General features: G+C 43.2%; 1 protein-coding gene across 1 annotated transcript; it reads left to right on the top strand.

Moving 5' to 3' along the window:
• Positions 1 to 7259: 7259 nt before the first annotated feature.
• Positions 7260 to 26521, top strand: mmp25b (matrix metallopeptidase 25b). The gene is made up of 17 exons (XM_061811177.1): positions 7260 to 7436; positions 7511 to 7738; positions 10883 to 10965; positions 11888 to 12044; positions 13103 to 13176; positions 13628 to 13760; positions 14145 to 14159; positions 19159 to 19235; positions 19998 to 20130; positions 20452 to 20599; positions 21555 to 21856; positions 22046 to 22228; positions 22761 to 22845; positions 23003 to 23085; positions 23177 to 23329; positions 23599 to 23892; positions 24093 to 26521. The coding sequence occupies exons 1-17, from the start codon at positions 7331 to 7333 to the stop codon at positions 24374 to 24376; spliced, it is 2538 nt and encodes an 845-aa protein (XP_061667161.1). The 5' UTR covers positions 7260 to 7330; the 3' UTR covers positions 24377 to 26521.
• Positions 26522 to 26640: the final 119 nt, after the last annotated feature.

Here is a 26640-nt window from a genome sequence, read left to right as displayed (position 1 = left end):
ATGGAATTCGAGGAATGGCGAATCAAGTCCCTCCCCCCCCCCCCCCCCCGAATGAGAGAAATTACGGTAAAGTATTTGGGTCGATGGCTCTATAAAGCAATTACAGTGCTTATCAGCACCAAGTGGAGCCATTTAGTCGGAGAGATCATTTTGTGCCTCCAAAAACCTGCACAATCGTCGGTTATGGCGACATTAACGTCCACTATTTTCTTTCTTGGATGAGAGATAAACTATGGTGGCTGGGTTGCAAAAAACACACACACTAATATGCATCATTTCATGTATGCATAGCAGCTGGATGTTGCCGAGATTGACATGCTCACTCTTATAGTGAAATATCACAGGATATATATTTGAAAATAAACTTTCAAATGTACATCGTATTTGTTCCAACAGTACTCAGTCCGCTTTCGAACCGGATACTGCGAGCAAGTGAAGTTTCACCGTGTGCACAATAAATGCTAACATTAGCCAAAAATGTCAGCCATTGTCAACAAGCTCCCATATTTGGTTATTTGCATGTGCAGTACATTGTCTGCTTGTAGTTAATTCATCATCTATGAATGACCTGGCCCATATGTCGTTTTTTTTTTTAAGTCAAATGTGTGCCTGGCAACACAAATCATGCCCACCACTTTCAAAATGTCGGTTTTGCTCATGGTTGATAATTTTTCTGCTGAAAAGTTTTCATTGATTAAACTTGCATTTTCTTTTTTTTTTTTTGTATGGTATGTAGGTATTTACAGATTAATTGCATTATTAAAAACGTAGCTACTCAAACAATGCTTGTACAATCTATTTTACATTTTCTTTTTCCTGTTTGGCCATTTTAATTTGCCAATATAAAATCTCATTTGACAATTAAAAAAAATATATTAGTTTGTCTTTATTTTTATATAGGATAAGTAGGATTTTCTTGGAAGTCAGAACAGCAAAATAGCGGTCAATACTGTACATCTACCTCCCAATTCTGACAATTAACTTAATTAATTACTACTAACTAAAGCAATTATTAGTAATTATTAATCGTGTGTTGGAAAATTGATGGATTTGTAATGAGATTGACTGTGGATTGATTGATAAATGTTTGGGCCTTACAGTTCATGCTTCTGTTTGTTCATGCTTCCTTATCTCAAAAACTTTTGTTTTCATCAAAATAGTTTTGTGCATCTATTCACTATAATAATTCAAAATAGATAAACAAAACAGGGCAGCACGATGGGCTCAGCTGGTAAAGCGTTGGCCTCACAGTTCTTCTAAGGTCCCAGTTCAATCCCGGCCCCGCTTGTGTGGAGTTTGCATGTTCTCCCCGTGCCTGCGTGGTCTTTCTCCGGGCACTCCGGTTTTCTCCCACATCCCAAAAACATGCAACATTCATTGGACACTCTAAATTGCCCCAAGGTGTGATTGTAAGTGTGGTTATTTGTCTGGATGTGCCCTGCGGTTGGCTCATGGCAAGCAGTTCAGGGTGTACCCCGCCTCCTGCCTGTTGACAGATGTGATAGGCTCCAACACTCCCCACGACCCTCGTGAGGATAAGCGGCAAAAGAAAATGAATGGATGGATAAACAAAACAGCCGCTATGTTGGTCACATGACTCTCTTTAAAGATTGACCTCCCACATATGCATTGTGCCCTTTCCATCTTTTCTCTGCGACAGGTTTATTTCTAAACTTTCCATCCACACATCCATCTATTTTCTTGCCGCTTATCCTCACGAGGGTCGCGGGGAGTGCTGGAGCCTATCTCAGCTGTCAACGGGCAAGAGGCAGGGTACACCCTTAACTGGTTGCCAGCCAATCGCAGGGCACATTGAGATAAACAGCCGGACTTACGATCACACCTAGGGGCAATTTAGAGCGTCCAATGAATGTTGCATGTTTTTGGGATGTGGGAGGAAACCGGAGTGCCCAGATAAAACCCACGCAGGCACGGGGAGAACATGCAAACTCCACACAGGCGAGTCCGGGTTCGAACCCGGGTTCTCTGAACCGTGAGGCCAACCAGCTTTTCCACCGAGCCGCCTTTCACAACTTTCTCTTTTTTAATTTTTAATCGAACACATTGCTTTTTTTCCTATTTTTTCCTTTTTTTCCCTTTCAACTTATTTCACTGTGTAATCTTTTTTATTCCGTCATTGTATAATATCATCATTGCCTGTCATTTTTATCTTATTGCCACAGTACCAGCAAGAATAATTCACAATTATGTTATTACAGGCTAACTACTTATTGACTTTGTTATATCACTGTCGCATCCTAAATCTATGTAGGTGGGCTTTTGCAAAGCACACAGCATATTGACAATTTTGCTCCACAATTGGTTTATGGGTCACTTCCTTTGTTTTTATTTTATTTTTTTTCACATGACACAGAACGCTTGTTTCTTCTGTCTGTCTTCAAAGCTGTCTGTCGCTCTCTTTCTGGCTCTCTTTTTGCTCTCCCTCCCTTTTGCTCCCTCACTTGCTGGCCGGCTCTCTCTCGTGCCCCCAGGCAGCGTGTCTAGTTTCACAGAGCAATTGAAGGTGACAGGGACAGAGAGAGAGGGAGAGGGGAGGGAGAGACAGAGGGAGGACACATCACACTGTGGCCCGGGGCTACACAACAGTAGCGGAAGAGCAAGAGATGGAGGTGGGTGGGATGATGCAGGAGGGGGGGCGGGGGGTACCAAAAAGGAGAGCGAGTCGCGGAGGTCTTCATAGGTGATTCCGTAAACAGGTAAATAACACAACAAGTTGGAATTACCACGACGGATGCCCGCAGGATAGTGGTTAGTGTTTTAACACGCTCACCTGCCCCTCTCGCTCATCAGACATGAACGCGTTACAAGGGGGAAGAGCAATTAGAATGCACCGCCGTTTGTTTTTTTTTTTTTTTTTGCCTTTTTTTTTTATTTTAGCGTCGTGATGAATATTTGTCGTGGCATCGTAACCATGGTGACTGCCTCCGCACGCACACACCGCGCACCCCTCCTCGTGGCCGCCCTCCCTCTTCCGCATCCCCCTTCAGCGCCGAAAAAGCAAGGGATGGCGAGGGAAAGAGAGAGAGAGAGAGAGAGGTGACAGGAATGAACTAACAAGATGCACTAAAAAAAAAAAAGAGGAAAAAAAAAAGCATGTCCCGGAGCTACATGAATCTTTGCAGCGAAGCACGCGCCGTCACACACACTCACACGCTCACACATTATTGCACTCAGCACATAGGGGGATCACATAGGTTAGGCCACATTCCAACAACTGCAACACAATGGGATGCAGCAATCATTATTTTGCAATAAACGAAGCGCAAGAGAGCTACTCAACATTTTTCTAAATATAGTTTCAAAAGCAAAGTATACTCATTGTTTTATCAGTTTTATCTCCACACGCGCAACACCTTGCTGGAAACCGAGTGTAGATGTTAGATCAAACTGAAACTAAGGAAATAAAGTTACAAAAGTAAAAAAAAAATCAATAATAATCTGGACCTGCACTTTTGAAAAATTTGGTTATAAGGTCTGCATATCAATAGTCTAATGGCATCATTGTCAAAGTCCTTTTAGAGCATTTTTGGTCAAATTGAAAAAAAAAAACATTTACATTTAACAAATAGAGAGGATATTGAACCCTATAACATATGGACATAAATAAAACTATTTTTTTTAGCAAGCACATGGGTATGAAGTTATAAAAGATGTGGCAACTGTGCTATTAAATTAACAATAATCCATTTAAATAAAAAAAAAGATGAAAAACTAACCTAATACGGACGCCACCTTAAAAAGGGGCAGACTGCTTTTTTTTAAAAAGAAAAAAATCATAAAACCAGAAAAGAGGTACACTAATCGGTCCCGTTATGCTAGTTATTGAACAGGTATATTCCCAAGTTGTCAAATTGAAGTGTTAAAGGTTCAAAATAATGATAAAAAAGAACCTTCAAGTCCTTAAAAAAGTATAATAATACATTTACAGGATGTTCATTTTGTAAGTGTATGTATGAAATGTCCAATAAGTCCCCAGACTTGAGAAATGTAAAAACAACTTGAAAATAAGAATGAAAGATGAAAAAGATAAAACCCTTATCTGCAGATGTGGGTGTGTCCACTTGTGGTGAAATCAAGTCGCTGAATTTAATACCAATGAAATACACAACATTTGAAAAATGAAATATAGTTCAACATTTGAATGAATAATGAATTTTTAAAACTCTTTTAATCCAGTATAGTACCTTTTATTTATTGTTCATGTCCAGTGCATTTGTAATGTACATTTAGGTTGTATTCGACTTTTTTAAAAATATATTTTTCCTATATTTAAGCACAGTGTATATGTTCAAACCGTGAATAATGATATACAAATAAATGTACACATTTGAAATGAAAATAAAACCACTACGTTACTAGATTTTAATGTTTGTCATAATGGTGGTATTTTTGAGGTCATATTTGGGAGAGAAAGTTTAATAACAACTGGTCTACTCACTCCTATATATTAACATAAAAAGCAAAAGTCACATATATGAAAATATACCCAGAAAAATTGCAGTAGTGTATAAAAAAATGTAGTTATAAGATGGCATTAGTGACAGGCTTAATGCCTAAAGATCTTTTCCTGTTTTGTTTGGAGAAGGTTCTCTAATTTGTGAGTGATTTAAGTAAGCAAGTGAGAAAGAGGTGGAAGAGATAGTCAGAGCAATGATGGGGGGTGGGGGGTGTTTGGGGGGGGGGGGTAAAGAATAGGCGAGTATGAAAGAGAGAGGGAGCGACAGAGAGAAAGGGAGCGCAAAGTCTTGTCAACCGGAAATAAAACAAGCTGGCACCCTCCCCATCCCCGAGCCCCTGCACCCACCCCAAAGTCACATACTTCCTCTTCGCTCCCTCCATCTCCAGCCTCCGACCCCCCGCGCGCCTCCTCCGCCCCCCATCTTCCAGCAAAGAGATATATTTAAACCGCGCTTCCACCAAAGCTTCCTGCCGCTCGCGCACCGTCATACCCGCGTCATTATTTGCGTCGCATCTCGGACCTTCATGCTGGTCCGCGGCCGAGTTTCGGGGGGGGGGGGGGGGGGAGTGCACCGCAACTTGCTTCGGGGCCCTCCACGTTTGTTTATTATCCAAGTCGGCTCGCCTCATTAACATTTTTTAATATTAACATTAACTGCGTGCACTTGTGCAGCGTCTTTCATTGCTGTGTCTGTTACATCATTTGAATAAAATCATACACAACGAAGGCCCAAAACGAGGCAGAAAGAGAAACTACTTTGTTGTACTGTATATATTGCTAAAATTCATTTTATGATTAATTGAATGAGTGATTGAAAGCTACACAAGCAATTATAGGAGAATTGATCAAAAATACTTCCATTGGTTGTGATTTTGTAATATCTACATTATATATGGGATGCAAAATTATTATGACTGTATTATAAATGCCAACATTTCATCTATTATTGATCATATTTGCAGTAAGCTACGTTTTTCAAAGTAGAATATTCATATACACATAATCACGATTTGCTCAATTCCAAATAATAACCTGTGATGAAATGCATCTTTTCTTTGTGTGCAAATGTCTAAATGTATTTATCTATCTTTATTACACTAGGCCTAATCCCTCATGTAGAAAATGTAATTCACACTCTGCTGTATATTAAATGAACAGAAATGATCTTAAATGATCTTAAATGTATTAAAATAAATGTTTTTCTTAATTATTGTTTATTTTAGGGGGGATTATGAATTATTTAAATTAATGAGTGGCTCCTTTTGAATGCGTTGATTGTATTTAGTAACTCCAATAATTCTCATTATCAGTTCGAGTGTGGCCCTTCGTGTGGAACAAATAACAGCGAATCTCACCGTGTTTTTTTTTTTTTTTTTTTTTAATATTTTAAAATGGGATTCCTCCATGTATTTATCCAGATCTCCATCCCTCCATTATGTGCGCCTCATGCTGGACTCTGTATGTGTGCGCCCCCCCTCCCCCCTCTCCCTGGCATTAAGTTCAAACTTGACACTGACGTTGACTCACTTTGTCACCCCTCGGTGGCCCTCTACCTCCCTTCCCCTCTTCTCTCTCTCTCTCTCTCTCTCCTTCTATCTCTCTTTCTCTCTCTCTCTCGCCATCGCTCCGAGGACAAGAGCGCCCGCAGACGCATTTCTCTAGAGCACCCCCCCATCCGCCCGCCCACACCACATCCTCTCCCACTTCCTCTCCATCGCCCTGTCTAACTCCCTCCATCTCTCCCCTCCGCACTCTCCTTTACGCACACGGCATTGTCAACAAAGCTGGAGAACAAGGGGCGAGGGGGGAGCAGGGGAATCGAGGTACACGGGACCCCCGGCGTCGACGCACCTTGACACTCTGTAAGTTGAAAACTTCGCTCCTGTACTTTTTTGTTTTTCCCCACATATTGATCGGTTAACGGGGCGACGAGGAGACGGACGACGCGTTCGGGTTCTAACGTCGAGGGACGAAGGGGGTCACCGTTGGGACGGATGACCTGTGACCTATGAGAGTTGTTTGCACTCGTTTGTCAGTAGCGTTTCTTCTAAATCGTCCAAAAATGAAAAGATAAACTAAAACGATTGATCCAAAGTCTTTTTGCATCATAATTAGGACGGAAACTGTTTAGTCCACAAGTATTTGGACAAAGGAAGCGTTTTTATATTGGAATGGGACAACCGAGATGTCTTTTAAGTGTTGACTTTCTGCTTTACTTTAAAAGGATTGATAAATATGTCATTTACCTTCAGGAATTACAACCAGAGTTCCTCCATGTTTAGGGGTTCAAAAGTTATTGGAGAAATACGGACGCACGTTCAATCACATCTTGTCAAAGCTCTCCCGGTTAACGTTGATATTTGACTTCTCGAGCCGCCAATGGCAGCGAACGTCTGAACGGAGAAACTTCTGCTCTTCATTGTGTTTAATGCAAACCTCTGTGTGTGCGTGCGTACGTACTCGACGTTATCGGCGGAGCTAAAAGCAAGTAGCATAATAAATGTCACAGCTGGCTGAGTGGCTTCTAATGTACCTTGGCTCCCGAAGGTATACCAGCATTCCAATGTATAACACACACACACCACGACAGGCGGCATGTAACTAACTCCATTTCTGTCTGTCATCGTGAAACTAATTCGCTACAATGCCGGCCATGTGTGAACTCATGCGATATGAACCCCTCCTCCTCTTTCTTCTTCTCCTCCTCCTCCTTCTCGCTCCTTCCCCCAGGAGGACGATTCGGAGGATCGAAGGACGGCGAGAGGAGCCCAACGTGACAGTAAACAGTGGCGAGCACGCACACAGCAGGACTGCTGCCTCGGCCTTCATGGTGGTTGGGACGCTTGGAGTATGTATGAGAAGTTAACCATGCTGAACCTGCAGAGTGGCTCAAACTGGAGCGGGCCTAACAACTGGTACCACGACCCCACCGGAGTCCAGACTCAACACAGCACAGGTGAGAGTTTAAAACGAAAACAGCTCTTGGTGATATTTCGTAGCGCTCAAAATTGCGGGTTTTGTCACCCCAAGTGTCCGAGGGCTGCCTGTTGGACGCGGAGGGCGGCATTGGGGGAGATGCGGTAGTCGGAGGCGGCGGCGGCGGAGGAGGAGGAGCAGGAGGAGGCGCGGGCCGAGCGGGAGGCGTCCCCGTGGACAGGGACGAGGGCGAGGAGTCTCAGCTGAGGCTGCAGCTCAAGAGGAAGCTGCAGAGGAACCGCACCAGCTTCACGCAGGAGCAGATCGAGGCGCTGGAGAAAGGTCAGGGCACGGCCGCACGCAATCGAGCGCCGTCACCATTTCCGGCCAATCGCGTGACGCCAGATTGCGCCGACTGACCGGCGGGTCGCTTTCGGGCCAGTGGCAGGGTGGAGGGGCAGTACAATTGCAGACACTTCATTAGGTACGCTAACGAGATCCGAATACGAGGACGGAATCGATTATTCGGCTCAGTTTAAATTAACAAAATGGAGGATTCTTGAAGTAAGTTGATACGAAGGCCCAAATGTTAACCTCTTGTCGTGTTGTGATGACACGTGACGTACTTTAGTACTCGCTACATTTACGAGAGCAACATCCAATTTAAACTTCATGCCGCAATTCAATGGAGTGGTAATGATCAAAATCGTTAATTATGCTTCTGTAATGGGTAAGCAAAATAGTACGCAGACGTGCTTCAACTCAAATAAAATGTGTAATGCTAAAATATCATTGAACTTGTCACCTTCTCATCAAATTATAGTTAGTTAATATTTAGTTAGCTTGATATAAAGCAAATATTTTAATGGTTGACTATTAGTTATGTTTAGTTTATTTCTGACTTCTCAAGGCTGCCTCGATTTCGCTACGGAAATGTAAATAACGCGTACCCGTTCAAAATGGGAGCATTTTGAGAGCTCACTGGAATATAAAATATTTTTTAAAATGATTTTTTTCCATCTCTTTATTTAAAAAATGGGATGTTATTTCAAATTTACAGTGCATAAAATAAAAAAACAAACAAAAAAAAACATAAATTGATTGTGATTGAGTTACTGTTTTGGTCTGTAACATTTCATAAGATGGCCAAATATTGTGAACAGATGGTTGAAAACATCTCATTTTTATTATGAGTCAATTTTCAGTAATAATAATAACCCCTGAAAGGATAGCAGGAAAATACTCCTGGAGAAATTATTCAAAAATAGTTTACTCTGACAGTAGTATTTGGCAGTGGTGGACAACTGCATAATATTTTGCTTCTCTCATGTAGCTAATACGGGTAACCAAAATATTATCAAGCACATTTTAACACAAAAAGAAACATATTGCTTGAAGAATAACGCTCAGACAAAAACGAGCATTATTTTCCTTCAAGGACTAAAAGACGACTAAATAAAGGGTCCACTGAGTGTGTTTTCCTTCATTTTGCAGCACCGCGCCCTTATCGCTGCACACAGATGATAAAATCGAATTAAGACAACAACTATATCCCCCCACCCACCCCAAAAGGGCCCGTGGCTACATAAACAGTGGATTTTGATAACGCGTCATTACCGTGCATGTATTATGCAGTAAGAAAAGTCTACTTTGCACACGCACACACACGCAAAGGCATCAGAACGCCACCCTTGACTGGATATGGCTGCGGCGGACCCCCCGAGCGAAATAAGGACGCGATGTCCACTGCTCAGCCGAGTGGAAGCGTATCACTGTGGTCACTCCGTGCAAATGACATTAATGAGGTACGCTGACCTCGGTGCACGGCCGAGGCACAATAACAATCGCGTGTCGACACGGACGGCGCTTATAACCCAGCCAATTAGAGCAATTTGCCAGACAGGTTTAATTCATCAGGTCTGCGGTCGCCTTCCGGTACAATATGGCGACTGTTAGGTGGCCGTTAAATGTCCGATCGATGACTGGGGAACGTTCTTGTATTCGGCTCATTTTTCCTGAATTAAGGTTATGTGGTTTTTTTTTTTAGTGTTGACATATTGTCACGGAGAAATTAAAGAGAGTGTAATCCCTCGTTCATCACACAGGGGAATTGGATCGGGAACAACCCCGCAATAGGCGAAATCTGCAAAGTAGCAACAAAATATTTTTGAGATTATTTACATATGTTTTTGAGATGTATGAACCTCCACAGATTTATTAATATTTCCAACATTTAACCTTTATAATACACATTTAAACACCTTTTAAACTCCTAAACATACCTAAATGGACAGTAGTAATCAACACTATGTGGATTTTATGATTATTTTTTAATCATTTGGTCTAAAAAGTCCTGAATTTACCACCCAAAAATTCACTCAAAATCCCGTAATATGGTGACCACCACATGAATATCCATCAACCCATTTCCTTCACCGCTTATCCTCACGATGGTCACGGGGAGTGCTGGAGCCTATCCCAGGTGCCAACAGGCAGGAGGCGGGGTACACCCTTAACTGGTCGCCAGCCAATCGCAGGGCACATGGAGGCAAACAGCCGCACTCACAACCACACCTAGGGGCAATTTAGAGCATCCAATTAATGTTGCATGTTTTTGGGATGTGGGAGGAAACCGAAGTGCCCAGGGAAAACCCACGCAGGCACGGGGAGAACATGCAAACTTCACGCAGGCAGGGCTGGGATTAAACCCGGCTCCTCAGAAATGTGAGACCAACACTTTACCAGCTGATCCACCGTGCCAAAATAGCTCTATAGGAAAATTAAAATGTTATCCCGCAATCTACCAAAAATGTGAAATGCCATAGACGTCCTAACGAACAGCATCGATGTTATATTCCGTCAAGCAAAAACAAAATGGCGACCGCTGTTTGTTTAACGTGTGTGCAATCTCTGTGTAATGATGTCGCCTTGATGGGAGCAAACCTGAAAAGTTGCAACTTTTGGAATTTTGTCAAAAATGTTGTCAACTTTGATATCAACCATGTACTTATAAAGGAAGCCCGGTTGATATGAGCGGAAATATGTATCGTCGATAATAGTTCATACAGTATGTTCGCTGGTATCCGGTTCCCCGACTTTGGCAAATAAATGTTGACGAGAAAATTCAAACCTGTGGGGATTTCCAAGTCGGCCTACTTTGAAATAAAAATGCTTAGGCAGCTTTTCAACTTGAATTCCTCTCGTTTGAACTTTCGGCGCGTTCCATCACCATCAATAATTCACACAAAGTGCAACAGATAAATATTTCAAAAATGGTTGTAAGGATACATCGCTCGGCCCCCCCTTGATTTGTGTTTCCCACGGAAAGTCGGATTAAGTCGCCGGCGATATGACGCGGGGAATTGGAAAGATGCGGCGCGGATGAATAATGAGTGATTAGGATTTCATGTTGAATTTATTTCTTTTTAGAAGCAGCCCCCCCCCCCTTAACCCCCCCCTCCAATGATGCGTTTATTCCCTCCGCAGAATTTGAAAGGACACATTACCCAGATGTCTTTGCGAGGGAGAGACTGGCCAATAAGATCGATTTACCCGAGGCCAGGATACAGGTGAGCATTAGACCCCAACCTTTTCGACACGGGTGTTACAACTTTTGTCCCATCCATCCATTTTCTTAGCCACTCATCCTCACGTGGGTCGTGGGGAATGCTGGAGCCTATCCCAGCTGTCAATGGGCAGCAGGCAGGGTACACCCTGAACTGGTCGCCGGCACATGGAGGCAAACAGCCGCACTCACAATCACACCTAGGGGAAATTTAGAGTGTCCGATTAATGTTGCATGTTTTTGGGATGTGGGAGGAAACCTACGCAGGTACAGGGAGAACGTGCAAACTCCACACAGGCGGGGCCGGGATTGAACCTGGGTCCATGTACATTTTGTTCACTGATGCAACTAACTCCTCGCAGCTCATCAGTTCAGCACTAATTTTAGTTTTTCATGGTGTAAAAATAAACACGACTGAGACTATTATATTGTCTGTGTACATGTGTTGCTAGACCGTTTGTTGAATTCACTGGTCTAAGTTTTTTTTTTTTTTTTTTTTTTTAGAATAAACAAGATGTACTTCTCTTTGTGTTAACTTTTGAATAATAGTTCACTATTTTACGGACTCAACTTTAACTTATTAAACAATAGCATTTTTTTTTTTTTTAAATGCACTATTATTGCCTTTTAAATACGATAAGAACAAAGATTTGTTATTTGCTGGAAATGAAAAAAGATGACTCTATGGTCGGGAATTCCTGCTCTATACAAAGCCAATTTATGATTATTATTAAAAGTTGTCACAGTGGTGGTCTTGGAGCATCGCCGTCCCTCTTCCCCACACGTCGCTGCCCCCACCCTTTTTAAAATTTTAAATAGCATTATGGGCTGTGTCAAATGTTATTTTTATAATATACCAGCAGCCGCCGCTACTTTATGATCATGCTTGTGATCGTGTGATGAGATGAACCCTCTGTTCGGGCAAGGTGTGGTTCTCGAACCGAAGAGCCAAGTGGAGGCGGGAGGAGAAGCTGCGCAACCAAAGGAGGTCGGGAGGGGTGACTTCCTGTTCGCAGAGCCAAGCCCCCCTGACCACTTCCTTTAATACCTCCGTCTACCACCAACAACACGGCAGCAGTTCGGGTAAGCCTCGTTGTCTTTGCGCATAAAAAGCACAGCGCGATACGATGTTAGACATGGCCAGGCCTGGGCAAAGTATTGCCAGTTGGAGGCCAAGCATGAACGGCACCACCACCAACAACCAATTGCACAAGGAGGCGCAATTTCCATGGAAAAAATACCTCAAGACTTAACATATTACATATTTCCGTTCTGCCTTTTGCGTTGCTGTCACGTTACAAATAAAAAAAAAAACACAGCAGTACAGTACCGGCAGTAGTTGCAGTAATTGTCTGTTGCCTAGCGGCATGTTGTGCAACGTTGCGGTAATTATGCGTCACTTGCAATGATAGGAATTCTTGTAATCATTGTAATTGTCATAAATCCATTTAGCAAGAAACATACACATAGTAGGTCACAAAATAATTACGTGGCAGATCCGGACCCCAGGCCTTGTGTTTGACACCTGTGATTTACAGTACATGATCGAGTCCTGTAATATTCATTAAGCATTGTAATTATGCATTACATGAATCTAGTTGTTTTTTCTCCACAATTTTGTTCATTACAATGTATCAATTCATGTTTATAATCATGTGTCATTAAATAATTGCATGATTTATTTTAAATGAGAAATATAAATGATAAAAAAAAGCATACAGTATGTTGCATTAACATTTTTAAATGTATTTTAATGATTTTATTTATTATTTTATTTTACAGTACTTTTTATTCAAAATTGATTCAAATTTAATAATGGATCATTAGATTTATGGTTAAAAAAACGCATACATTACATTAATTATACATTTAACACTTTCATATCTATTTGATTATCAATTTAGCATTTTTAATTTGATACTTAGGATTAAATCAATTTACTATTTTCCACAGGCACAACTTACATAATTTTTTTTCTCTCACCTCACCTCCAAATGAGTCGTTCCATTTGTCCTTTTGAAAAAAAAAATCTGATGCGGCTCTTGTGCACAAACTTTATGTACAACACGTGTGTTTTTATCATTTATAATATGTGTGTGTGTGTGTGTGTGTGTGCTCACCAATCGGCTTCTGTCATGCAGGGTCCATGTTGAGTCAGGCCGAGTCGTCGCTGCCCAGCTACAGCTCGCTGTCAGTCTTCTCATCTGGAGTCCAGGTTAGTCCTTAGTCCGACATCAAAGTTAAAAAAAAATAAAATAAAAAAAGTAAAGTGAGTAAAGCAAAAAATGAAAAAAATCATCCATCATCCAGCAGGTCAGTGTACGTGTATCATTGCCCTGATTAGTACCAGTGTTCCCATATTTGTGTATTAGAATTATTTCACTGCAGACAACCCCCAAAAAAATGTCACACAAATTATGAATACTGAAATAATGGTAATCTCGTCACAGTTTACTCACAAATTGGGCCTGTTGAGATGAACACAAAAGCTGTTATTCTGTTGTAGGAATGACTTCTTATACACTTTAGGTATCTCTTCTGCCATCTAGCGGATTAACATGGAATTGTGCTGTTCACAGTCTAATGAGATGAAATTGGATCCTTTATTTTTAACAGTATTGTATCTCCCCCCCCCCTCCCCGTCCCTCTGCTGTTTACCTCCTCAGTCCATCCCTCCGCAGTCGGCCTCCTCGTACTCTTGCATGTTGCCTCCATCTCCATCTGCCCCGCGCAGCTTTGACTCGTCAGCATACTCCTCCCCTCACCTCCAGACTGCGCCCTCGGCCAACTCCAACACCGGTGAGTGCCATGCTCGGCCCGCTCCTTCACGTGGCCCTGATCAATATTTGATTAGTGAAGAGATTTTGCCAACAATACCGACTACAGATCATTCACGCGCGCTGGAAATTCAAATTACATTATCCTGGTTTGTGTGCGCTCCCTCTAGTGGTAAATGTAAGAATCACCGCCTCAGTGCAGTTCAGTTGTATTTAACTTTTCAATTTATTTTATTTGTATTTAACCTTCAATAACCATCCATCCATTTTCTTCACCGCTTATCCTCACGAGGGTCGCGGGGAGTGCTGGAGCCTATCCCAGCCGTCAACAGGCAGGAGGCGGGGTACACCCTGAACTGGTCGCCAGCCAATCGAGTCAAACAGCCGCACTCACAATCACACCTAGGAGCAATTTTAGAATGTTCAATTAATGTTACACGTTTTTCGCATGCGGGAGGAAACCGGAGTGCCCGGAGAAAACCCACGCAAGCACTGGGAGAACATGCAAACTACAAACAGGCGGGACCGGGTTCGAACCCGGGTCCTCAGAACTGTGAGGCCAACGCTTTACCAGCTGACCAATTGTGTCGCCTCAACTTCAATATCTATTTAAAAAAAAAAAAAAAAGTTTATTAAGATAGACATTAAGACATTTTAATTTAGTCATCACTAAAGAAAATTTGTTTTATTTCCACATTCAAGCGCAATGTTAATATTGAATGTGTGCATAATGACCTACTTATTAAATATTCTATCTATGTTTTTCAAAGTTAAACCAATGATGTTCCTGTGCATCTCCCTCCCACCCAGGCCTCATATCACCCGGCGTCTCGGTGCCGGTGCAGGTTCCGGGGACCGAGCCGCAGGGCATGAGCCAGAACCTGGGCCAGTACTGGGCCAGATTACAGTGAACGGCAAAAGCAGCACAAGAAGAAGAAGAAGAGAAAAGAAGAAAAACCTGTGGCGAAAAACTAGAAGGGACAACACGGGACTGAGCTTTAGCGGGTCCAAAATAGGCCGAAGACCCTGATATGCATCACATGTTTACAAATGTACTCAAGAGCAGCTTTGGTTCCACTTGACCGTACTCTACCGCTATTTGCTTTGTGTTTACTTGGCCTCCGGGGTAGGACTAGAACTAGTTTAGCGTTAGGCTCGAATCAGGGCGCGGACCACTCGGCTGAAGGACGCGAGTAAATGCCGGCAGATGTCTGTAGTGTATTGTGAAGTCCAATCACAGTTCCTCGTTCCGTTTGAGCAGCTCAGCGGGTAACGACGACGACGACGCGCGTTCGTCCGCTGGCTTCAGGTCAATTGAAAACTGTAAAAATAGAAAAGAAGAAGGTTCCGTTCCGACATTTTTTCGTTTTGTTTTTTGTCCGTACGTTTGCGTACGATGACGTGTGGGCTTTTGTCAGCTGTCACGGGAGGGAAGAATGTAGCATTTTGCGACCTGAAATCTACTAATTCCCTCATCTAAAACGAACAACATAGCTAAACATGCAAATGTAACAGTTACAGGGATTTATATAACATAACAAAATCAGGTAAATAGTAAAAAAAAAAAAAACATGTTTTATATCACTAGTGAAGCTTCTGGGAGCTGCTGACAATCAATGCTGCCTGCGTGCACTCCGAGATGACAATCAAAGCAGGCCAGGGAGGAAATACTGTGAAATGATACCGCAATGCCGCCAATGGAAATATTGTAAACCGTGCATGACCAAACGAACCCGCGAGACAATCAGCTACATCGGGGGGTGGGGTGGGAGGAAGGTTTCCGTTGAAAATACGCTGCTCGCTCGCTCGCTCGCTCTCTTCCGACTGCTGCCGGTTTTCCCGGACGCGACCGGGTTGGGGCTGGACGCCCGTCGTCTTTGCGATCCTATTTATTTGTCTTTTCACTTTCACGGGCCCTCGGTGTAGTTTCTGTTAACTGTGTGTGTGTGTGTGTGTGTGTGTGTGTTGTGTTAGTGTTGTTTAGCTGCCAAGAGTCAACCCTTTCGTGAAGGCCTTGGATCCCTTTAATGAAAATTAAAAAAAAAAACGTGCGTCATCCAGACAAATTGGGGCGCTCTTCATTTCTTGACGTTGGGGACGGTGAAAAGGTAGACTGGTTTCAAATGCTCAAGATGGGGGTGGGGGGCTTGAGATACGAGTTTACGCGTAACGCAACACAATCTTCTCAAACCGTATTTCTCCGTCAAAAACTAATATAGCGTAGTGTGTGTTGCGAGTTGGGTGAGGACTGGAGGGAGGGTTGTGCTCTCGCATGGTGCCATTCAAGCTGTGCACATACGGTGAAGAAAATAAGTATTTGAACACCCTGCTATATTGCAAGTTCTCCCACTTAGAAATCATGGAGGGGTTTGAAATTTTCATCGTAGGTGCATAAGATAATCTAAAAAGAAAAATCTAGAAATCACAATGTATGATTTTTTTTAATGATTTATATGTGATACAGTTGCAAATAAGTATTTGAACACCTGTCTATCCGCTAGAATTTCGAGCCTCAAAGACATGTTAGTCCCCCTTTAAAAGTCCACCTCCACTCCGTGTATTATCCTGAATCAGATGCGCCTGTGTGAGGTCACTAGCTTGCATAAAGACGCCTGCCCACCCCGTACAATCAGTAAGACTCAAACTTGTAACATGGGCCAAGACCAAAGAGCTGTCCGAAGACACCAGAGACAAAATTGTAAAAACTCCACACGGCTGGAAAGGGCGACGGAGAAATTGCCGAGCAGGTCGGTGAAAAAAAGGTTCACTTTTGGAGCAATCATGAGAAAACGGAAGAAGCTAAACGTGTGACGGTCAATCTCATTTGGAGTGGAGCCCAGGCAAAATATCACCTCGTGGGGTCTCAATGATCCTTAGAAAGGTGAGGAATCAGCCCAGGGCTACACCACAGGACTTAGTCAATGACCTGAAAAGAGCTGGGACCGCCATAATTCCACTAACTGTGTTTGGAGGAAGACGAATGATGAGTTCCATTCCAAGAACACCGTCCCTACTGTGAAGCATGGGGGTCGTAGAGTTATGCTGTGGGGGTGTTTTTCTGCACATGGGACGGGACGACTGCACTGTATTAAGGAGAGGGTGACCGCAGCCATGTATTGTGAGATTTTGGGGAACAACCTCTTTCCCTCAGAGCATTGAAGGTGGGTCGCAGCTGGGTCTTTCAACATGACAATAACCCAAAGCACACAGCCTGGAAAACCGAGGAGTGGCTACGTAAGAAGCGTATCAAGGTTTTGCTGTGGCCTAGCCAGTCTCCAGACCTAAACCCGATAGAAAATCTTTGGAAGGAGCTGAAACTCTGTGTTTCTCAGCGACAGCCCAGAAACCTGTCTGATCTAGAGAAGATCTGCGTGGAGGAGTGGGCCAAAATCCCTCCTGCAGTGTGTGCAAACCTGCTGAACAATTACTACAGTTGTATATGTAGCAAAAACAAATTGTTGTTTTCTTCACTGTATGTTAGCATTGAATGCAAACGGGACAGAATCTGGCGCAACATTTGTGAGACAGCATCGTTTGCTAATAGCATGCATGACTCACACGGTCCCCCCCCCTGAGGATGAGGACGAATTAGAGATGAGGGAGAAAGCCAGAGGAGGGAGGGTGGGGAAAGATAACACCGCGCCGGACCACGCTAACTTACGCTAATGGCCTTCTGAGATGTGAATGTGAGAGGTCTAAGCTGGTCCTCTTATTGCAGCGTCAGCGATTTAGCTTCGAGAATCTGTGGCGAGAAGCAGCTCGACGTGGATCCGGTAGTCCGACAGGAAACAAGAACGGAAGAAAATATGGAGTCGTCCACACCTTTGGGAAAAAAATAAATAAATAAAAATTTGAACATTTCAAGAATAAGATTGTAGTCTTTCAAAAGTAAACATGTAAGCTGAATGAAAAAAAAAAAGAAAGATTACTACAATAATTTTTTGAAAAATCACATTATCAGAAAAAATGTCAAGAATTAAGTTGTATTTCTTTTAAAAAAATGTCATAATTTCATGAGCGGGAAAAGATAATGGCTTTTGTGGAAAATGGACCATTATGAGGAAAAAAATTCAGAAGAACAAAAGAGAAAAATTGCAAGATTATGAAAATATAGGTATAATTTTTATTCATTTTTATTCACCTATTTTTCATACCACATATCATCTCTGGGGTCCTGGGCGGAGGACGGTAGAGTAGCCAAGTATTGTACTCAAGTAAGAGGACTGTTACTTTTGAATAATGGGACTCAAGTAAATGTGAAAAGTAGTCATGCAAATATTTACATGAATAAGAGTAACAAAGTACTAAATGGAAAAAAAAACCCTACTCAAATAAAAGTAACTTGTGAGTGACTTATAATGTTTGTTTTTTTTTTAAATCGGAACATTAACATCAAACACAATAAAAAAATTAACAATATGTGGGAATCGAATCACACCAGCCACTTTATCAAGTTTTAATTGCCCAAAACACAACAACATATAAATTGGGCCCCACAGAAAGGCCATATGCCAATCATGTGACTGCCTTGTGTCGTCTGATTGGTTAATTTGGAGTCAAATGGCATTAGTGAGCCCGTTTGATTGGTGCAACAGGGGCCCTAGCGGAAGTCCAAGATGGAGTCTGACAATAACCGCGCAAATGCACGCATGAATAAATAAAAATAACGCATGGGATGTTGATTATTGTAACAGAGTAAAAGTATCAATCGCTCTTCACATAAATACTCGAGTAAAAGTAAAGAGAAGGGTACATTTAAAGTCCTCTGAGAAAAAAGTATAAATTTTACATGAGAAACTGTAACACGTGACAACCCACTTCTGTTTGTACACCCTCAATTGGTTGCTAAAAAATGGATATATTTGATCTTATTTATTCATCCATCCATTTTTCAAGGCACGTATCCTCATGTAGTTAATGCGATTTTAATTATTGTTTTCTTGTTGTATCGTATTGTTTTGTATTGTATTAAATTTTTATCATTTGTTCCAAAGGTGTTTTTTTTTTAATGCTTTAGAAATAGATTTGCATCGAAATTGGATGCAAAAATGAGAGGCAGAAATGCTCAACAAGAGAAAAACGAGACTTTTTTTTATTATTATTGTGGTTATAGTATTTCGCATGATGCACACTTGGGTCTGGCGGATCACGGTTTTGAGATGGGTGGAGAGAGAGAGAGAGAGAGAGAGAGAGAGAGAGAGAGAGAGAGAGAGAGAGAGAGAGAGAGAGAGAGAGAGAGAGAGAGATGCTATTGATCAGCCCATCCTAGTCTCGGGAGAACAGATAACGCTTCAGAGAAGACCCCACGGTGAGTTTTTTTGTTTGTTTGTTTGTTTGCTTTTTGTTGGCTTTTGGAGAAAAATAAAACATTAAAAAAAGATATATATATATATATATATATGTATAAATTTTTTTCCCAGTGATGGAGCTGATGTGGATGCTTTTGATTCTCCCCGCGTGCGCGTCGGCTGTGCCCGAGCAGTACAGCAGAGCGGTGGTGAGTCCGGATCACTTTTATGAATTGGACGACGTTATGTACGATGAAATCCGTTTCCGACACTTATGATTTGACGCGCGCCGTCGGAGAAGAACTTCACTTCAAACCCGGCCCACCAAAGTGTCTTAAATGATGGCCACGTATTAGTAGAATGCATAGAACTTCTAAACCCGATTGCATGTGACGTCCAAAATATGTAAATGAACAGTGGCGTGTTGTTGATCAGTGTCAATCAAATTGGAACATTATTGAGCTATCAAGAATACTTTTGGGGTTTTTTGGGGGGATAAATCATTTTTGTATTGCAAAAAGAAAATAAAAAGGGCACACGTAAAGGAGCAACGGTGGTTGGTGGCTTCCTTTCAACCGTACGTTGGTGGTGACACCGCATAGGGTTGGGCCCGTTTCGAAATCACGTTCAAGAGATATAGATCTTTCCTGTTTTGACACAAATTCATGAAGACATGACACCGGTCGGTTGATTTCACCTGGCGGGCGCTTTTCTACTTGTTTACGGGGACAGCGGCCGCCGCAGCCGCTTGGCAACGAAGGATCCATCTTTCGATCACATGACAAATGATAAAGGAAGTGAAATAATGCACAGGCGGAGGGGAACGCATATTGTTGTTTTTTCCATATACTGTAGTTATGTTTCACTGTGGTAATCATGTTTGGAGGAAGCCACACGACCACGCTTCCTCTTTTTTTTTTTTTTTTTTTTTTTTAAATTTTGGGACTTCTTTGTTTTCGCACCCCCCGCAGGATTGGTTGAGCAGGTACGGGTACCTCCCTCCGCCCGACCCGCGGACGAGCAAGCTGCAGACCAAGGAGGGCATAGAAAAGGCCATACGCGTGATGCAGAGATTCGGCGGCGTGCGGGAAACCGGCGTGCTCGGTAAAAGGGTCCTCGAGTGAGGCCTCTGACTTCCCGTTTCACATTGACGCAACGCAGCGCAACACTGTTTAATGTGGGACGAAACGAGCACAATAATATACCAATATAAAAAAAAATATCAAGGAAAATAAATAAATAAATACGTACATAAAATAAAATAAAAGCATCCACACAGATGCAAATTGACCTTTGGGAATAACTTAACATGGTTTCATAGAACAAATATTTGTACTGTATTATTGTACTCAGTGCATCTGCGAGTCACGGTACTAAGATCTATTAATTTTTTCTTTCCCCCTTCCGAATCTCTCCGCCCTGCAGACGGCGAAACGCTCAAGCTCATGTCGACGCCGCGATGCTCGCTTCCCGATATTGTCGGAAGCGAGGACAAGCTGAAGAAGAGGAGGAGGAGGAGACGGCGATATGCGCTGTCGGGACTCAAGTGGCACAAGAGCGACCTCACATGGAGGTACGTTCGGGACTTGGGGTCCAAGAGCGCCGAGTGCAACGATTCAATTGTAAAATCAATATGCTTGGGTCGATATGTCTCATTTGGAGTCATTTTCTTAGGTTGCGTTTGTCTGACTTCCTTTGCCTGTGGGGTCTCCGGTCCACCCCCCCCCCTAAAAAAAAAAACACTAATCTGAGAACTGAAATACAATTTTACATAACTAGAAGAACAGTAACATGAATTGTCAACACAATAAATCCTCAAAGACAAAACGCACACGAAGTGAGCATCTCCATGTAGCGAAGAATCTCCTAACATCCGCTAACAACCCAGGTTAAAGAGCCCCTCCCAGACATACAAAGATGTTAGCCTCTCAGTCGAGATGTATCACTTCAACAGACTTCCATGACACCAATTCATACTTTTAGGCCATTGCAGCCATCTCGTGGCATCCTTGAGTATTATCAAAAGAGAAGCAAAAATTCAAATACAGTACAGCCTCGGTTCTCAAACGTCCTCGTTCTCGAGTAATTCGGTTTTCGAACGAAAATGGGTACTCGAACGCCCCCAACAAAACCCGTAAATAACAGAACGCTTGCGGCCAGACCAGGTGACCCAGGACGCGCTTTGTTGTGAATTCCTATCTCTCCTAAAAAACCCGTAAATAACAGAACGCTTGCAGCCCGAACAGCTTGCCCACCAACAACGCGTTTTGTTATTGTCAATTCGAACAAACCCCCGAAAAAAAACCCGGAAATAACATAACTCGCGTGGCGGGTGATTCCATTTTCGAACAAATCTGTTTTCGAACCGTCTTCTAGAATGGATTGTGGTCAAGAACCGAGGTTCGACTGTATTTTGGAAAGTAAAGGTAACAATCTTTTTTTATTGTAGTGCCATCTCCTGGTACCGCTGGGGCACTGTTGCGCCTGGCCCGAATGCAAACTCACATACGACCGCCCCCTTTTTGCAGCGTCCACAGCTACCCATCACCCTCCCTCTCGCCGGGCCTGCCGTCCTCCTTGGTGGACAACATCTTGACGCACGCCTTCAAAGCCTGGAGCGACGCGGCTCCTTTGACTTTCCGCCAGCTGCCGAGCGGCGGAGGCGCCTCGCGTGGCGGTGACATCAGGGTGTCCTTCAACAGCTTGCTACACGACGATGGGTACCCGTTCGACGGGCAGGGCGGCACCCTCGCGCACGCCTTCTTCCCCGGCAGGGACGACGTATCGGGAGACACGCACTTTGACGACCATGAGAAGTGGAGCTATGGGGGTACATTCTTTTCCACTCCCTGCTTGTGTAGTAAAAAAAAAAAAAAAACTGTTCAAAACTATTTTTTAAAATGGGTATTAAACTGTTTGTAACGCCCTTGCGTTTGGGTTAAGGGATCCACAATCACATCAGGTTGAAGGTTCAGTGTCAGCCATTCCTTGACTGTGGTCTGCACAATTTTGCCCGCAGGGGACAGCGGCAGCACCACAGACTTGTTCACGGTGGCAGTGCACGAGTTCGGCCACGCGCTGGGCCTGTCGCATTCCTCGTCCGACCCCTCCATTATGAGGCCGTACTACCAAGGTCCCGTCGGGGACATCCCCAACTACAAACTGGCCCTGGACGACAGACAGGCCATACAGCAGCTTTATGGTCAGTCACTGCTCAGGATACCGCAGGTGATGGTGGCGGTCCCGTGTTCTATTGCCGTTCTGCACAGTTTTGACATTTTCTCAGCTGTTGTTGGTCCTGTTTGTCATTTTGAGCAGCTGCTGTACTGGCGGTGAAGAGCTCAGTACAAAGTTACGCTTTTTATCTAGCTAGCTATTTTATCTTGACCACACAAACATCTGGTGGCCTTTTGTGTGATTCTTGCTGATTCACTGTTGTGTGACCACAACCGTGATCTTGATCATGCGTTGGTGGCACCTCGCATTCTGATGATTCACTGAACATTTCATGATTACGTTCCAGTTTCCACGACTAGAAAAGTTACCAGAAACCAGTTGGAATTATTTGTATTTCATGACTTTAATTCTTGTAAAACACACTGTTCAGGTAATGTCGCTATTATGCGTGGTATCCGTTTGCTTGTTCAGGTGAACTGCAGACATTTAGAGCTGGGAAATGACAAAGTGTTTGCATCCTGTGTGATAGTACGTTCTTTAATATTGATCTTTTATAGGCACCAAGGATCCTGGGCGACCAGGAGGCGTCGATCCAGATCTCCCTCGTTTGCCCAGTCCTCCCCCGACCAGACCGGCAAGACCGTGAGTTATACCGGATCTCTTCATTCAAATCTGTGAAAAGATACTTTTCCTGTCAATACCTCTTAACTTCCCCAGCTTCTAATGTGGTTTATGTGCCCTCTTGTGAAAGTCTTTGACTGCAAAATGAGCATCTTGTGTCGACGTTTTGCTGTCCCAGGGATGACCCTTCTGTTCACGACCGCTGTCGCGGGGGATTTGACGCAGTCGCAAACATCAGAGGGGAGGTCTTCTTCTTCAAAGGTGAAGACAAACGCTTCATTTCCTCCAACTGTTTTCATGTGACCCTCAAAACTGACGTGGACGTCCTCTTTGTGGTCCTCTGGGGTAAAAGGTAGTAATTTCTGGAGGACCAAGCGAGACGGCTCTCTGGTGTCAAATAATCCAGCCCAGATTAAAAATTTCTGGATGGGCCTTCCTCCCGGAACCAATAAGATCGACGCTGTGTACGAGCGCAAGAGTGACAACCGCATCATCTTCTTTATTGGTGAGAAACATGACCAGAAATTAAAATTAGGTTGGACTGAACCGGAAGTGAAACCCAAATTTGGAAGAAATACTTGGGTAAAAATACAGATACCTGTGTCAAAACATACGCTGGAAAAAGTACAAGTATAGCTTCAACTTTCCAAAGGTTTCACGCACACCGAATGTACATGGTGGACAACAGCTAGAGCCAGACAAAGTATTTGTACTTCGTACCAGTGATAGGTTAGGATGGCGTCATGGAATAACTTGCGTTCAACTCTCAAACAGGATCTCAGTACTGGCTCTTCAAGGACACAATGGCCATGAGCGGGTATCCTCGCCCGCTCTCCGAATGGGGCATGAAGAGAAAGAGCGGGGCGCCGGTAGACAGGGTGGACGCCGCCTTCATCTGGGCTCACAACGGCAAGACCTATCTGTTCAGCCAAGGCGAGTTTTGGAGGTTCGACGAGAGCCAGAAAGGCCAGCACGAGACCAGGCAGCCCGAGTCGGGGTACCCGCGCGACAGTTCCCTCTGGACTGGAGTTCCGTCCCATATGGATGACATCATCACCTGGGGCGAAGGTAAGATCACTAACAGCCTGGTTAAACTGCTGGTTCCGATCTGTGTTTTGCGTTGCGGAATTCTCCGGTTGGTGACACGGCAAAGACGCGACTCGGGTCAAGTGCTGCGACTCGAGTCCCCCACCTCAGTGAACTGGAGCGTTTGTCTAGAATTTTACGATAGCGTTCATCTTGCTCACGGGGCCACCGTTTCTCCTCAGGTGATGCCTATTTCTTCAAAGACAACCACTACTGGGTGCTCAAGAGCGGAGGCTTGGACCAAGACGTCGTGGAACCCAAATCCATCGCCGAGGACTGGCTACGTTGTCCAGCCCCCGCCCCGTCCTCGGCTCCGTCCGACCCCGACGGCCCACACAGATGCCGCTGCGACCTCACTGGGTCGTCTTCATCTCTCACGAGCAACTGCCTACTGGTGTCAGTTTTGCTGGCCGTTAGGGAGCTCGTTATTAAAATAGGAAGTTTTGGAGCGGTTTATGGTTTGTGACTGCAGGGGGAGGGAAAAAGGTTGAATACTTTCCTTAATCACCACATTGTCAACTATTTTATACTATTTAATTTTCTCATACTGATCTATAGTAGAAATACAGTGGCGACTTGAGATACAAGTGACCCAACTTGTGGGTTTTTGGGGCTGTGAGACATTTTGTCGTTGATTTGTTGTATAGTGACAGTGAACTCAACTCAACTCAACTCATTAGGGAGCACTTCGGAAAACTGTGAACAATTGTTCAAAAGAGCTTTCGAGTTATTTAATGCTACCCCCAGTTGATGCTTACTGTCAAACTAAATATGAAACTCGAAGAATGATGTGTATAGAAAACAAACACACAGATTAGCCTTTAGCCTTTTAACCTCTACGTAGCTTAATCCTGACACACAATGAGAAACTTTTCATTAACTACTGGTGCAACAACACATTTTGACATACACTATGACATCTCTATCACATTGCTATAACAGTACCCAATCATCTATTTTTTATCCTCTGTGAGGAACTGAAACGCTGTACTTTACACACATCCACCCACGTACAGTATCTCTCCGCCTGGCCTATATTGCCCCCAGGTGGCCAAGGCGGGCAACAGCCCAATGGCCATTAAGTGACGCAAATTGTGACCAAAAAAAAAAAACAAAAAAAAAAACGTGTACAACATTACAGAGAAAAAAACGTTTTTTTGGGGGGTGGCTGAAACGGATTAATGGCATTTCCTTTCATTTCAGTCGGGAAAAATGATCTGAGATATGACATATTCACAATTTACGGGCATGGCCAGGAAACAAATCAAACTCGTATCCCAAGGCACAACAGTAGTGTATACCAATTTAGCAAATAAAATACTTCACCTGCACAGGGATTTTTATCCCCTTCATTTGTATATAAAACGGTAATTTTATATATATAGCCCCCACGTAAATGAATGAAAAAACAACAGTCGAAAGTGTTTTTCATTTCCAGTATTAATGAATAGCATAACAACAGCGTCAATCAAAGCCGAGCAATTTCATCTTGGCGATGACAGGAGTTGTTCAGCGATTGTTTGCGGTTGCCATTTAGTTGCGCAATTTAGATCCGTGTAAAGGAACGGAGCAAGTTTCAACTCGCGTCCTATTGAGCCGGATGCGGAATCATATTTTGGCATAAGAATTCATCTCGCGTGGTAACTTTGCACTGGAGCCCGGGACTCGTCGATGAGCCGTTCCTCCCATTTCGAAAACAACTTAATAGCATGGGAGAGTTCGCCGGAGAGGATGTCTTTGTTTCAGGAATAAAAAGCACAGGTAATTCCCAACTTTATACATGTTGTACTTTCTCTGTGGCAAATGAAAAGAAAACATATTAATAGCGTGTTTTGTTCAGCGCGGGGTTAGAACGGTGGTGCCCGGACATTTTTTTTTACCCCAAGATCTACTTTTCAAGTAGCCAGCCTCTCCCGAGCTACCGATACCGTTTTAGGGTTGATGTTATGTTGCCTCCTATATTTAAAATACAGAATTAGCTTTTTTTTTGTGCACTGCATTGTCTGTGATTTTATCCCGCATCAGGCTATGCTAAGGTGGAATTTTAAAATGACACACCATCGCATCCTGCACTTTCCATGTTGGCTTCAGACCAGACCTTTCCCACTCGAAAGAGAAAATATCGTCCAGTTTAAGCACTTTTTCTTCGATTATTCACATATTCCGACAGTCACTGCATCTTAAAACAACACCATTTCTTTTTAACTTTCTCCATTAATATCAAAAGTAAACATAAGCAGCATCTTTGCTCTATGTTGCCCGAACTGTGTTGCTAACTAAAGCAGCGGTTGTGGACGCTGTCATTATAAAACACATTGATGGGCTAAGTAAGTACTGTCACGTTTGTAATTATGAGTGTGGGTGGGACTATGAAAAAGAGAGTGTGGCGGAGCAGCCAGAAAGTTCCATGTGCTGCCTAAAAGAAACCAGTGGCTTCTTCTTTTCATTTTTTTTTTTACAGTACGTATGAGAATTGTGCCATCGGATGTAACAACCAGTCATCCCTCACTCACTGAATCCCATTGCAAAATGCCATAAACTGAATAGCTGTATGATATAATTTCAATTTGCATTGGATTATTATTATTATTGTGGGGTTTTTTTGCGCGCAATGCAGAATATCTGCGAAGAGACAATTGCGCACATGCGCAGTTTAGAGGGAACATTGGCTAACGTCTTTTTTTTTTTTTTTCTGGCACACCGTCCCCAGATCGAGGCATTGAGCACCCC

Source organism: Syngnathoides biaculeatus, chromosome 22 (assembly GCF_019802595.1).
Source record: "Syngnathoides biaculeatus isolate LvHL_M chromosome 22, ASM1980259v1, whole genome shotgun sequence".
NCBI classification, from domain to species: domain Eukaryota; kingdom Metazoa; phylum Chordata; class Actinopteri; order Syngnathiformes; family Syngnathidae; genus Syngnathoides; species Syngnathoides biaculeatus.
Note: the sequence above shows the minus strand (reverse complement) of the source record. Positions and strands in the feature narration are given on the sequence as shown.

Bases quoted from the DNA above. Each gene is read 5' to 3' on its own strand.
- mmp25b (XM_061811177.1), top strand. From the start codon at position 7,331: ATGTATGAGAAGTTAACCATGCTGAACCTGCAGAGTGGCTCAAACTGG. The intron at 22,229-22,760 runs GTCAGTCACTGC...GATCTTTTATAG, and splicing joins GGCCATACAGCAGCTTTATG to GCACCAAGGATCCTGGGCGA. The intron at 23,330-23,598 runs GTGAGAAACATG...ACTCTCAAACAG, and splicing joins CCGCATCATCTTCTTTATTG to GATCTCAGTACTGGCTCTTC.